At 42.2% G+C, this 11,660-nt stretch overlaps 1 protein-coding gene across 1 annotated transcript; it reads left to right on the plus strand.

Annotated features, from left to right (window-relative positions):
* The first annotated feature begins 8,923 nt into the window (after positions 1-8,923).
* On the plus strand, positions 8,924-9,706 carry cox2 (cytochrome c oxidase subunit II). Its single transcript has one exon. It carries the CDS (start codon positions 8,924-8,926, stop codon positions 9,704-9,706), a length of 783 nt encoding a protein of 260 aa, YP_010438257.1.
* The last annotated feature ends 1,954 nt before the right edge of the window (positions 9,707-11,660 follow it).

The following is an 11,660-nucleotide window of genomic DNA, read 5'->3' on the forward strand; positions in this document are numbered from 1 at the left end:
ATAATAGGCGTAGATCTGAGTAAGCAATCCTCGCTAGGAAGACTAACATTAGCAGTCGTTAGGCCTCAAAGAAATCCCACAAAAAGTTATCTACGACTTCAATGATTTTTGTCCTAAAAAAGCATACTCTTTTAGGGAGATGACGCCCTCTCTTACTTCTATATATTAACATTTCTTTCTTCCGGCTTAGCCGAACTACTTACCTCGGGTCAGGAGAGTCACCATTACAGCAGCTTTTACTCTGTTGGGTAGAAAGGACACGGGGATGAAAGTAAGAGTGATTGACCGGACTTCATTTCAAAGGAAAGTTCTTTAAATTCTGACTAGATAGACACCTACCTTCATTCCATACCAAAAAAGGTAGACAAGACTGCTCTATCGGTTAGGACTAGAACTCCAAGCTCCTAAACTTCTAACTCATAGCTTTACTTTAGGCACTCTAGCTATAAGCTTTTTTCTGCTATTGCATTTTAAAAGAGATTACCTTGGGACAGGAGATTATGCGTTTCCGTTAGCTTTTTGCCCAGTTGAAATAACAACTGCTCTTTCCTCCTGATCTGATGGATTGACCTCGCCAGCTCGCTTTTCAAACTCAAATCAAAGCTTTAATAAAAACGTACTTTTAAACCTATTAAAAACGAAAACGAAAGAAGCCCGCATCCCCACTTTTCTTTCCCACCTTCTCTCTTGGATGTTTCTCACTCTAGGAGTCAGCATCAGTTATAGAAGATCTTTCTTCTTTTAAGGACCCGGAACTCAACAGAATCAAGGATGGTAGCTGACTAGCACTCACAAGAAGGCACTGATGTGATGAGTTTCTTGATTTACTAGTCAAGAGATTCTCCGGAGGGCTATTACTAAAGATTCCAGAAGGAATTTCCTAATCACAAGTGGTACGGTCCCAATGAAAGTGTCTCTTAGCTGGTTTACAGGCTTCGGAAAAAGGAAGAAAATAACAAGCACTGTCATAACTCCAAGAGTGAATTGCCGTAACTGCTCAGGATGTTCTTTGTCGAGTTGGGCATTCATTGATTTAGGATTGGATTTTTTCCTTAATAACTTAGAGTGGCAGAGATTGCCGGGTTAATGCGTTAAAATATATGACTATGTTTATACGAAATTTAATAAAATTAAATAAAGGGTATCATAATCGGAAGAGTCTAATGCCTTCCTATCCTTAAGGGCAGTCCTTGCGGAAGTTGGTGCTTAGCTTAGCCGTCCAATCGTGAAGTGAAGTTATCATAAGCGGATTTAGGGCTGGCTTCTTCCTGAGCTCTAGTTCAGTTCCTCGGATTGAGATAGAGAGCCTACCGACCCCTTCCCTTACTCAATAGGACTGGCTATAGAAAAAGTTAATATAGATAAAGTAAGGTGTGAATGATTGTCTTGTCTAAGGCTGACCGTACCTAGTGCTTTGCTTAGTTAGTCGTTTACCTTTGCTTTGGAAAGCGGTTCGGAAGCAGCTCTTATAAAAGGGGCACTTACTTTCATTCCTGAAGGCTATCCTAATTTAGGCCTCTCCCTCAAAGGGTTCACCTCGTCATTAGGTAGAGACGCCAGCAGAATATTCAATCATGAACCTAGTCCGTTGGATATCTTTCCCAGTACAATCCAATCTGCCTCGATAGAACAGAGCCTACTATCCCCAAGCCCTTGTATAGTAGGCTACACCAAGCATAGCCTTGCCTATTGATGAGGTTTTTTCCTCACGGGGCAGGAAACCTATCCTAAACCATTGACGTCTAAAAGACAAGTTCTTTTGTCAAAAAAGGATCACACTCTGGCTAAGAGGAATTACTCCATTTCCCTTTCTTCTTGTTCTTGGGCAAATGTGCGTATTATCTATGATTGGTATCCCAATAGTCAAGATCTTATACCAACCTTTAGAAAGAGGAGTGAGAACGCTCGCCCATAGGACGAAACGAGCAGGTCGGGCAAAGGCTGATGCCAGCACTGGTCCTCCTACTTTACTATCCTAATCCGACCAGTTTTCAAGCTTTAACAAGCCTCTTTCTCTCCCCTGTTGAAGTAGCTTTTTTGTTATCTATTTTTATATATCTTTCCCCTTGCGATCCAATTAAAGTCTCCTTGCATGTAAGTTTCGTCCAGTTCCCTCTCAGCTCTTTCCCGTAAAAATGGATAATATTTTTTTGGGTAGTGTAGAATATAAAAATATAAGTATAGGCTTTCTTCCAATATAAACTCTCCGGGCAAGAGTAATATAAGGCAAGTAAGTTATAGGTGTAAAGCCAACAAGTCTCTTTTACACTTGAAAAGATGACTGACAATACCTATCCTTCGCCCTCTTCTTGTTCAGTAGAGTCATTTTCATCCCCCTTTACGCGAGTTATAGTGCCCTGTAATCGAGTTGGATTCCCTTTTTGTTCCATTCTTCCTATTGGCTGAGTAGTTTAAAGTGTAAATTGCAAACAAAATAGCTAACAAGTCAGTGTAAGAAAGAGAGTGAGTGGGATAATCAATAGAAAATATCCATTCATTCGGACTCCCAGTAAGAAAACGTATTCATATTGCTTTATATTGGGCCATAGCTAGCAACTCACCGTACCAAGCGCGTTCACCCCGGAAGGATACCCTTTGTCTATGTCAGCCAAACCAGATGGGACGAGACTAGTCCGGTCAAGAGATAGAAGATGATCATCTAGCTATAGCTCTTATTATCTTAGTTGCTTTTTAGTCTTCACATGAAAGGTGCTATTAACTAGAAATAAGATCAGTACAAGCAAGACTTTCATTTTCCTATTGTTATCCCAAGAGCACATTCTATTTGAGAATAGTTAGTAAGACTAATTCGAGTAAGCAAGTCCAGTGCTATCGGTTACAAGTGCCTCTTTCGCCGTCACCCATGGTACCAGTTCATATTTGGTTACCCGAAGCTCATATAGAGAATAGAACTTGAACGAGGCCTTCCCGACTTTACCGTCTCAAGCAAGCCTGAACGACCTTACTGTCTCAACCCTGACTGACGACTAGCTTTACTTGATAGAGTTGCCTTCCATGCCCGGTTAAGTTCGCCCTTAGGGGAAAAAGCCTTTCCTTGCCTTACCGGACAGTAAGAATTTAATTGCCTTGAAAACAAAACAGAAGTACTACTTTGGATACGCTATGATTCGCATCTCTCATTAAACTTTTATAATACAATCTATGTCCTACTCTTTTAGTTTTAGCTTTCTTCATTGAGTAAAAGGAAATTAGCCTTTCAAACAGAAGGCATATGATAGCTCATTCCCGGACTTATTTATATCGTAAGAGAGAGAGAGAGAACCTCCTATGCCCAAAGACTCCCATGCTTTCCGTTGGTCAACAACCAACCACAACTCACTATAATTCTTCACTACTCGTACAGGAAGGTAAGAAAATCCGATATCAGATTCAGATACAAGGCGTTCTATGATTATATAAGCAAGCAATAAAGAGAGATATTTTTATCTTCCTTTTTTTTTGTTTGTTTTTTGATTCATTTATGAATTCTTTTTATATCAACGAACAGGGGATTTCTTACAGTTGATTCCTGTGAGTCTTGCTTGTGCCGCTCGGGTGAGCGGCACAAGCAGAACGCATTGGATGCTAGCTTCGCCGATTGAGAACAACCCGTCCCGCCTTGAGGGGCGGCTATTTAGGTTAGAGTAAAATTAACTTAATGGTTATAGGTTTTCTTGATCTATTTACAACAAGAGGACTCTCCTAATCTCAAAGAATTAAGGGAGTGGAATTGATTGGCTAAACTTATTGTTTGCAATGGCGAAATGGAATAAGGGGACTTTGACTTGAGTTCCAAAGGTGTCCCGTTTATGAGTACGTGTTTGTATTCTAATTATCGTACATAAGAAAATCCCTTAATATTGAGAAAGTCTCTGTATCCTATTAAAGATGCATCTTAATTCAATCCTCCCTTCTTATCTTTCCTCTATCGTAGAAGTTGACAATAAACTATGAATAGCAGTAGCCTAAGTAACAGCACCCATTATAGCACAATTCCCTCTATTGTGACTGATTCACCTAAGGCCATAGCTAATATCACAGCTCCAATCATAGCAGCCAATGCTACTGTTCGAGTCGCCTATGGTGGGCTCGGGGCTTCGTTTACCTCCATGTAAGTATCTTTTTTCTAGTTTTCTTTAACAGCCTCGTAACCTGGGCTTCCGCTTTATTCATAGAGAGAGGTGATAGTTTAGCATCTTTATGTTGCCTGACTCCTAAAGCCTTCGAGGTTTTCAACACCGAGCCTTTCCTCCCTAAGTTACATTATGCTCTCTTTCGTAGGGAAGAATCGCTCAACTGATAAGTTGAGGGGTGAAGCTAGTTTGAAGAGGTAGTGGCAAAACAAAGGGATACTCCAAAAAAAAATAGTACATGCGAGGAGTAGGAAGACTCTACTTATAAAAGCATCGCGACAGAGAATGAATTTGCGAGCGGATACCTGCTACATCGCTTCCAGTAATGATTATGTCATCGACATAAAGGAGAAGAACAATAATGTCCTAGAGGTGCGAACAAAATCTTTGTGTCGGCCTTGCTACAGAGAAAGCCTTAGCAAAAAGACTCTCTTTTACTTTTGGTGAAGTATATTAAAGGTCGTCCATCAAGAAGGTCACAGACCGAAAAGGCTTAACGATTAGCGGTACTCCACTTCCCTCAAAGCCATTAAGGCCCATAGCGCCTATTCTCAATCTAGAGCAGATGATTATGATGGGCATTCATCCGCAGCTACTTTTATATAATAATAGTAGTGAATTCCCAACCAGTAGATCACCATCGGGTCGGGTTGGGGCCAGATTATGATATCCCTGCACATCTCCCTCACCTACGACAGAAAAAAAGGAAAAAGCCCTACTCTTTCTTGCTCGGGATGGTCGCACTCGAGAACTTCCCTTGATGCCTGTCCTGTAGGGGTTCGAGGAGATCGAACACGCCTAACTTTCTTTGCTTTGGGCAGGACGGATCTTCTTTCTACCCTTTCGAACTGGGTGGAGGTACGCCTTGATAGTCATGCAACGCATGGACTTCTTCCACCGATTATCCCTTTATCCCTTCGCCCGCACTTTTACACATGCACGACTTTACTTGCGAGGTCTCTCGAGCCTCAAAAGAAAGGGCGCAACTCAGCACACCTTTCGAAGACCCTAGAACGCTTTGAAACGAGCTCTCTATAACCTTACCGAGGTAGCGGGGGAATGCTTAGACTCCAAAGTCTGTCTAGTGGAGATGGGAATGGGGCTTCCAGATAAGATAGGATCCTTTCGGCAGAAAAAGGCCTTTTTGGGGTTTCAGAGAAGGGATAGCCTTTGACTAGGAAAACTTTTGAAGAAAGGGAAATAGATAGAATCCTTTGAATTCCCCGGGAAGTTAGGCTAGGTCGGCAACGGTGGGAGTAAACCATCGCCCAGTCAAGGTCTCAAGGCCATGTCTCGGTTTCGAAATCCACCAATACATAATGTGCGTCTTGAGCAAGTTCTTTTCCATAAACTCGACCCGCTATAGGGGGAGCTACTTTCGGCCGATCTAGCGACAGAAAATGAAAAGTACAGTTAACACGGCATTGCGTCCTTCATCACGAACGTCTAAGAAGTTCGAAGTCTCAATCTGTTGAGCTACGACTTTCGATTGCTTTACCTTTACAGATCCCTATTGATTAAGAACTTGATCTTGAGCAACTACCGGAGAGTGAACTACGAGTTTCTTCTTCTCCTCCCCTCCCAAGGGCAGGGCGGGGTACGATTCCTCACACCGCGACTTAGAGTAAATTAAGTAGTGCCTCTTCAGTACGAATAGGCATATCCCCGACAGCGGCAGCCGGCGGTGCAGGACTAGCTAGTCAATCAGCTCCTTTCGAAGAGGATGCACACTCAGGCACTCTTACAGACTCGCTTGTGAAAGAATCTCCTGCTATTGTACTTTCCATCTCTGCCGAAATACCAGAAACACTTGCGGAAAGCGGTAGAGCGCATAGAGATGTTTAACCCCAAAAACTATAGATTCATCTTACCGAGTCGCCGAAATCGACACCGGGTTTTAGATTGACAGCTCAGAAATTGCTATTTTTTACAGAAAAAGAGCCGACTTACCCCAACAGATCAACGAAAAAGAATAGACTAAAGAAACTTCCCCAGAGACGAACGAATAAGCAGGCGCCTAAGAACAGGGGATCTCATAGAGAGAACAATGGAAGAAAATCATTCAACTCTTCTTATCCCTCAACGGGAATACTAGTCATTACTTTACTTTGAGTAGGAAACCCCTCAATATTATGACCTATAGGCGTTTGAGACCAATATTCGAATCATGCAGATGGAAAGGATTTAGTAGCTTTTAATACGCTGCAATTGCATTTTTTTTTAATAAACGCTCACGAACTCACCTGTTTTCCTTCTATTTCTTCCTTACATAGGGTAGAATCTTCTCCCTATTCATAGTGATATGGCGAGGTGAAAGGCTTTGCTCTGCTATTTCGAGTTAGTGGATCAAACTGCCTATTATGATGAAAGAATTATGGCTAAACTTTGCCAGGGGGATTTCACCAAGAAGATTCAACACCTACTCCTCGCCCATTAAGGGGAAAGACTCAACTTCAAAGATTAGGTTATCGAGCAGAAAGCCTATTAGGACGTCGGAGAGATCACATCGACAACTACTTCCAACAAAGAGCATTCGCTCAAGGTAGTTTACTTGCTTACTTGTTAAGGATTTGGCAACTCAGAGCTTACCTTCTCGGACTCTGATTCAAAACACAGAAAAGCAAGGAAGTATGAGCGGGAAGACAGCGCATACTAAACTAAGGACGGTTACGCCAAGAGGTCTTAATTCTTAATTAAGGATCACGAACTCCACTTTCAGACACCGAATCCCAATGATTCGTTAAGACGTAAAGGCGCGCCTTTTCCTAAATAGTCTGATTTCAACTACTTATTAAGTTAAGAAGTCGCTACTCACTCAACTCCTTTAGTTTAAGCTGGAAGGCCCGGAGATAGCCTCATTGCCCAGGAAGAAGGGCTAGCTTGAATCTTTCCTTGACCGAAGTCTGCAGCCAAAAGAGAAGGATCAATTCACTAGTTCTGAATCCCTCGTGAAGACTGAACCTGACCATATTGATGACCATCAACCATTGCTTGGCGCTTTCCTTTACCGAAACGAGCGAGATTCTAGTTAACGAAGGGGGCGTGAAAGAATCAATTGCTTGAACGAGAGCCACAGCTGAATTTCATGCCATTCTTTTTTTTTATTATATTATACGCAAATCCTTCTTTATTCCGCTTTGACTTCCTTCGAGCTGACTTACTAATTAGTCAATGCCTGACCTTATTAATTAATAGAAAGAAGTGGTTTGAACTATGACTCTAGCCTATCTTGCAGCCTAGCTTAGACCGGATCTTTCAATGCAAAGAGCTGACTTCAAGCGCTTACTCAATGGCAAGGCCGAATGCCACTGCTTCATGTCACCAAAGAATCGAGTTAGAGTTTGATCCCTGGTACGAAGTCAAAGATATATAATAACCTGGAAAGTGGGAATTCGATCCAAAAGCCGTTAATGTAGCGAAGCTTTTTGTGTCATATGATCGGTGTTGATCTTTATTTTATACATTCTCTTAGAAACTGCTCAAGTCGCGCGTATTCTATCCACACATAGCGTGTGGGGGATTCAATCAATAGAAGTTGGTCTTCCTTCTGTGGAGCCGTTGGGTAGGCTACCTGTGAGGTTGAGGTGAGTGTGGGCAGGGGACGGACATTGATTGAAGGTTGAGTCTTCTACCGGGGAGGAATATCCTTTGTTAAAGCTGCTGTTATTTTTATACTGACTCGAAAGGTAGGTGAATAAAAAAAGGCAACCTCATTCGCCTCAAAAAATGGGAGAAGAAGAAGGGCCAGTAACAACATGGGGAAGACAGATCGATCGGAAGCGTATCATCCCTCCTGGAGATTGAAATAAGAGCTTTTATATAAATGCCACTTTCAGTAAGTATAGTAGTGATCTTTTTTACCTTTTTTATTCCATTGAAAGAAGAGTTAGCAAGCGAAGCGCTAAAGTCAGCTAAAAAGAAAGCGTCTAGTCTAGCGTATCCTGGACTTTCCAAGCGAAAGCTCACTCGACCAAGCCATAATTCAAATGGATAATCACTTGAACCACGGACTTTAGTATACATAGCGAAGATACGGTCAAAATGCCGAGATCGCTTGTGATCCAGCCTTGCCAGCACTCTATATCCTCCACCACCATAATAAGGAAAATCTTTTAAATAAAAAAGGTGTACTGTCCTCGATCAAACTAGAAATTTCATAAGAGAAGAAAGCGGTTAACGTGGGGCGGATTCTAGCGTAGATAAATGATACCCGACTTGAATGATCGAATCAATTCGATTCTACTTTTCACTTTGTCGAGATTGGGTTGGTGTTCAGTCTATCTGAGTAGAAGATCGAAAAGAATGAATGCATTGATTGCATTTCAAGTGAGATGTCCAAGATAAAAGGAACGAGGGGAAGAATCGACGAGAACATAAAATCGTGAATGAAAAAGCGTGACGAGAATTCTCAACTTGAGATGTTAGAAGGTGCAAGATCAGAAAAAGTGATTGACTTTTTTCACATCTTGAGCAAGTATATTTTTGTGATACTGATAGTATATACAACGTCTCAAACGTTGCTGATGTGTTTAATCATATTCAACAATTGGGGCGTTCCAATTGATTTTGAGCTAGGTTGGAACGGCGTCAAAATAACATATTCTAAGTAAAGGACCCCCCGTTGTTGAAGTCTCTTGCTTGATCTCTGGCTGTGACTCCTTCTTTCTCCCATGCTTTCTGTTGGTCAACAACCAACCACAACTCACGTCTTCCTGAATTGGGAGAGCAAGAACAAGTCTCTCTTCTTTTTTTTGGGGGGGGCGGAGCAGTTAAAGAATGAACCAACCCAAATGATTGTTCTAGAATGGCTATTCCTCACAATTGTTCCTTGTGATGCAGCGGAACCATGGCAATTAGGATTTCAAGACGCAGCAACACCTATGATGCAAGGAATAATGGACTTACATCACGATATCTTTTTCTTCCTCATTCTGATTTTGGTTTTCGTATCACGGATCTTGGTTCGCGCTTTATGGCATTTCCACTATAAAAAAAATCCAATCCCGCAAAGGATTGTTCATGGAACTACTATCGAGATTCTTCGGACCATATTTCCTAGTATCATCCTGATGTTCATTGCTATACCATCATTTGCTCTGTTATACTCAATGGACGAGGTAGTAGTAGATCCAGCCATTACTATCAAAGCTATTGGACATCAATGGTATCGGACTTACGAGTATTCAGACTATAACAGTTCCGATGAACAGTCACTCACTTTTGACAGTTATACGATTCCAGAAGATGATCTAGAATTGGGTCAATCACGTTTATTAGAAGTGGACAATAGAGTGGTTGTACCGGACAAAACTCATATACGTATTATTGTAACACCTGCTGATGTACCTCATAGTTGGGCTGTACCTTCGTCAGGTGTCAAATGTGATGCTGTACCTGGTCGTTTAAATCAGATCTCTATTTCGGTACAGCGAGAGGGAGTTTACTATGGTCAGTGCAGTGAGATTTGTGGAACTAATCATGCCTTTACGCCTATCGTCGTAGAAGCTGTTCCTAGGAAAGATTATGGTTCTCGGGTATCCAATCAATTAATCCCCCAAACCGGGGAAGCTTAAGCGTAAATGAAAGAGTAGGGTGAGGGATAAGGGGGGAAGCCACTAAATTGAAGGCTTCGCTCGCTCGCTCTAACGTTCGTTTAGTAAACAGCGAGTGGAGTGCATAAGCCCCTTTAGAGATAGGGGCGAGTACTACACGAGCTCGTAAGTAAAGTACGGAACGAGCCTTGTCTACGAAGCAGAGCGGCCTCGTCTTGCTTGCTTCTGGCGAAGCTTCTAGCACTAGATAATAGGCATTCTAGTATGGCAGGAATACTACTTTATAGGCCGACCACTACATAGGAGCGATATCGAAGCCAAGCCGTATAAAGGCGAGCAGCCCTTATAGCAATAGCAAACGGCCTACTTATAGCCCTCTTTTTTCCCCGGAAAATACAGTTTTTTCGGGTGTCTCAGAGCGCGGTGAACACGGGTTCTGACAATAAATACGGTGTTTCTGGCCCCTGGATCTATGTTGCCCCGGAGGTTACGAAGTAAAGGCTGCGCATGAATGGATGATTGGTCCGTCGCCGATCCTGATTTGGATAGGGTGATTTAGTTCAGATTGAAATCGAAGCTTGGGTCGTGAATGAAAGTAGAAGGCGCCAAAGGCGAGGTAAGAGTGCGAGACGCCGTTTATTTAGTTAGCGAGATGGAAGAATCTAATGGGTTTGTTTCTTCACTTCGTTCCTCCCGTTGATCAAACTAGGCAAGATGTACCAACCGGGGAGACTGGCCCATCGCTTAGCGAGTAGGCTCGGTTTAGCTTAATGAAATGGAGATTTTTCCAACAAGAGGCACGCAGTAGCTCAACCTTGGGAAGAGGCACACACAAGGTTACCATGGATTTGCGAGTGAACCAACCGCGCTTGCTATCAAAAGAAAGAATGATTCGAATCAGGGAATCGGCACGGCCCGAACCCCTAATTCTTCATGAGATGTCTTTGGCCCGAGCCCAAACATGGATTAAGGCTATCCGACCTCACAAAGATTGCTTCATTTTCACAAATATAGATTCTCGAGGAGGCTATGGAAGATCCAGATAGCTTCGTATTGCCTGAATCTGAGCCGGGGTGGGTGATGCAATTGTTCTTGATTGGCCGTGTATGTATGCCACTTTGTGGTCCCTCTTTATTCTGGCTGAGCGGCGGTTATCTGGGGGCTCTGGGCTTCCCCTAATAGCCTGTGGTCTGTTGGCTCCTCTTAGTCCCTCAAGTAACTTTCGTACCTTGTAGCGGTTTCTTCTAAGGCTGTTTTGCCAACACCACCAATTGAAAGAGAGTCAGCCAGAGATGATGATTACTTGGCTAAGGTTCTGAAAGAAAGACCATTGCCCTCTAGTTATTAGCCTTGTTTCTGACAAAATTCCTGATCCTAGGCTCAAACCGTTTAGGTTTTTTTTCTATGTGGACCAAGCATGATAATTTTAAGCAGGTTGTTGATGAGGAGTGGAATGATTCTGACTTGGACATTGTGTCCAAGTTGAGTAATTTGTCTGGGAAGCTGTATGAATAGAATAAAGAAGTTTTTGGTCCATAGAAAGAAGAGGATTTTGGCCAGAATGCAAGGGATGGCTCTTTGTAGAAGATATTCTCCTTTCTTAATTCAACTAGAGCATAATTATCAGAAGGAGTATGATATTTTTCTGGATCAGGAGAACTTGTTTTGGAAACAGAAGTCCTTGGTTACAAGGTGGGGACAGAAATACAAAGTTCTTTCACATTTCCACTCTTTTAAGGAGAAGAAGAAACAAGATTGAAAGGTTGAAGACTAGTGATGGAATTTGGGTTAATGATAAGGAGGCTATCAATAACTTAGCTGTGGAATACTTTACCTTTTTCTTGAGCTTAATTCTGATTCCATGGTTGTGGATTTACCTAGATTATTTCCTGTCATTGAGCCTGTTGATCTGAGGTAGGAATGTGTCTGAAGAAGAAATTAAAGATGCTCTATTCTCTATTGGCCCACTCAAAGC

Source organism: Pyrus communis, mitochondrion (assembly GCF_041283825.1).
Source record: "Pyrus communis mitochondrion, complete genome".
Taxonomy (NCBI): domain Eukaryota; kingdom Viridiplantae; phylum Streptophyta; class Magnoliopsida; order Rosales; family Rosaceae; genus Pyrus; species Pyrus communis.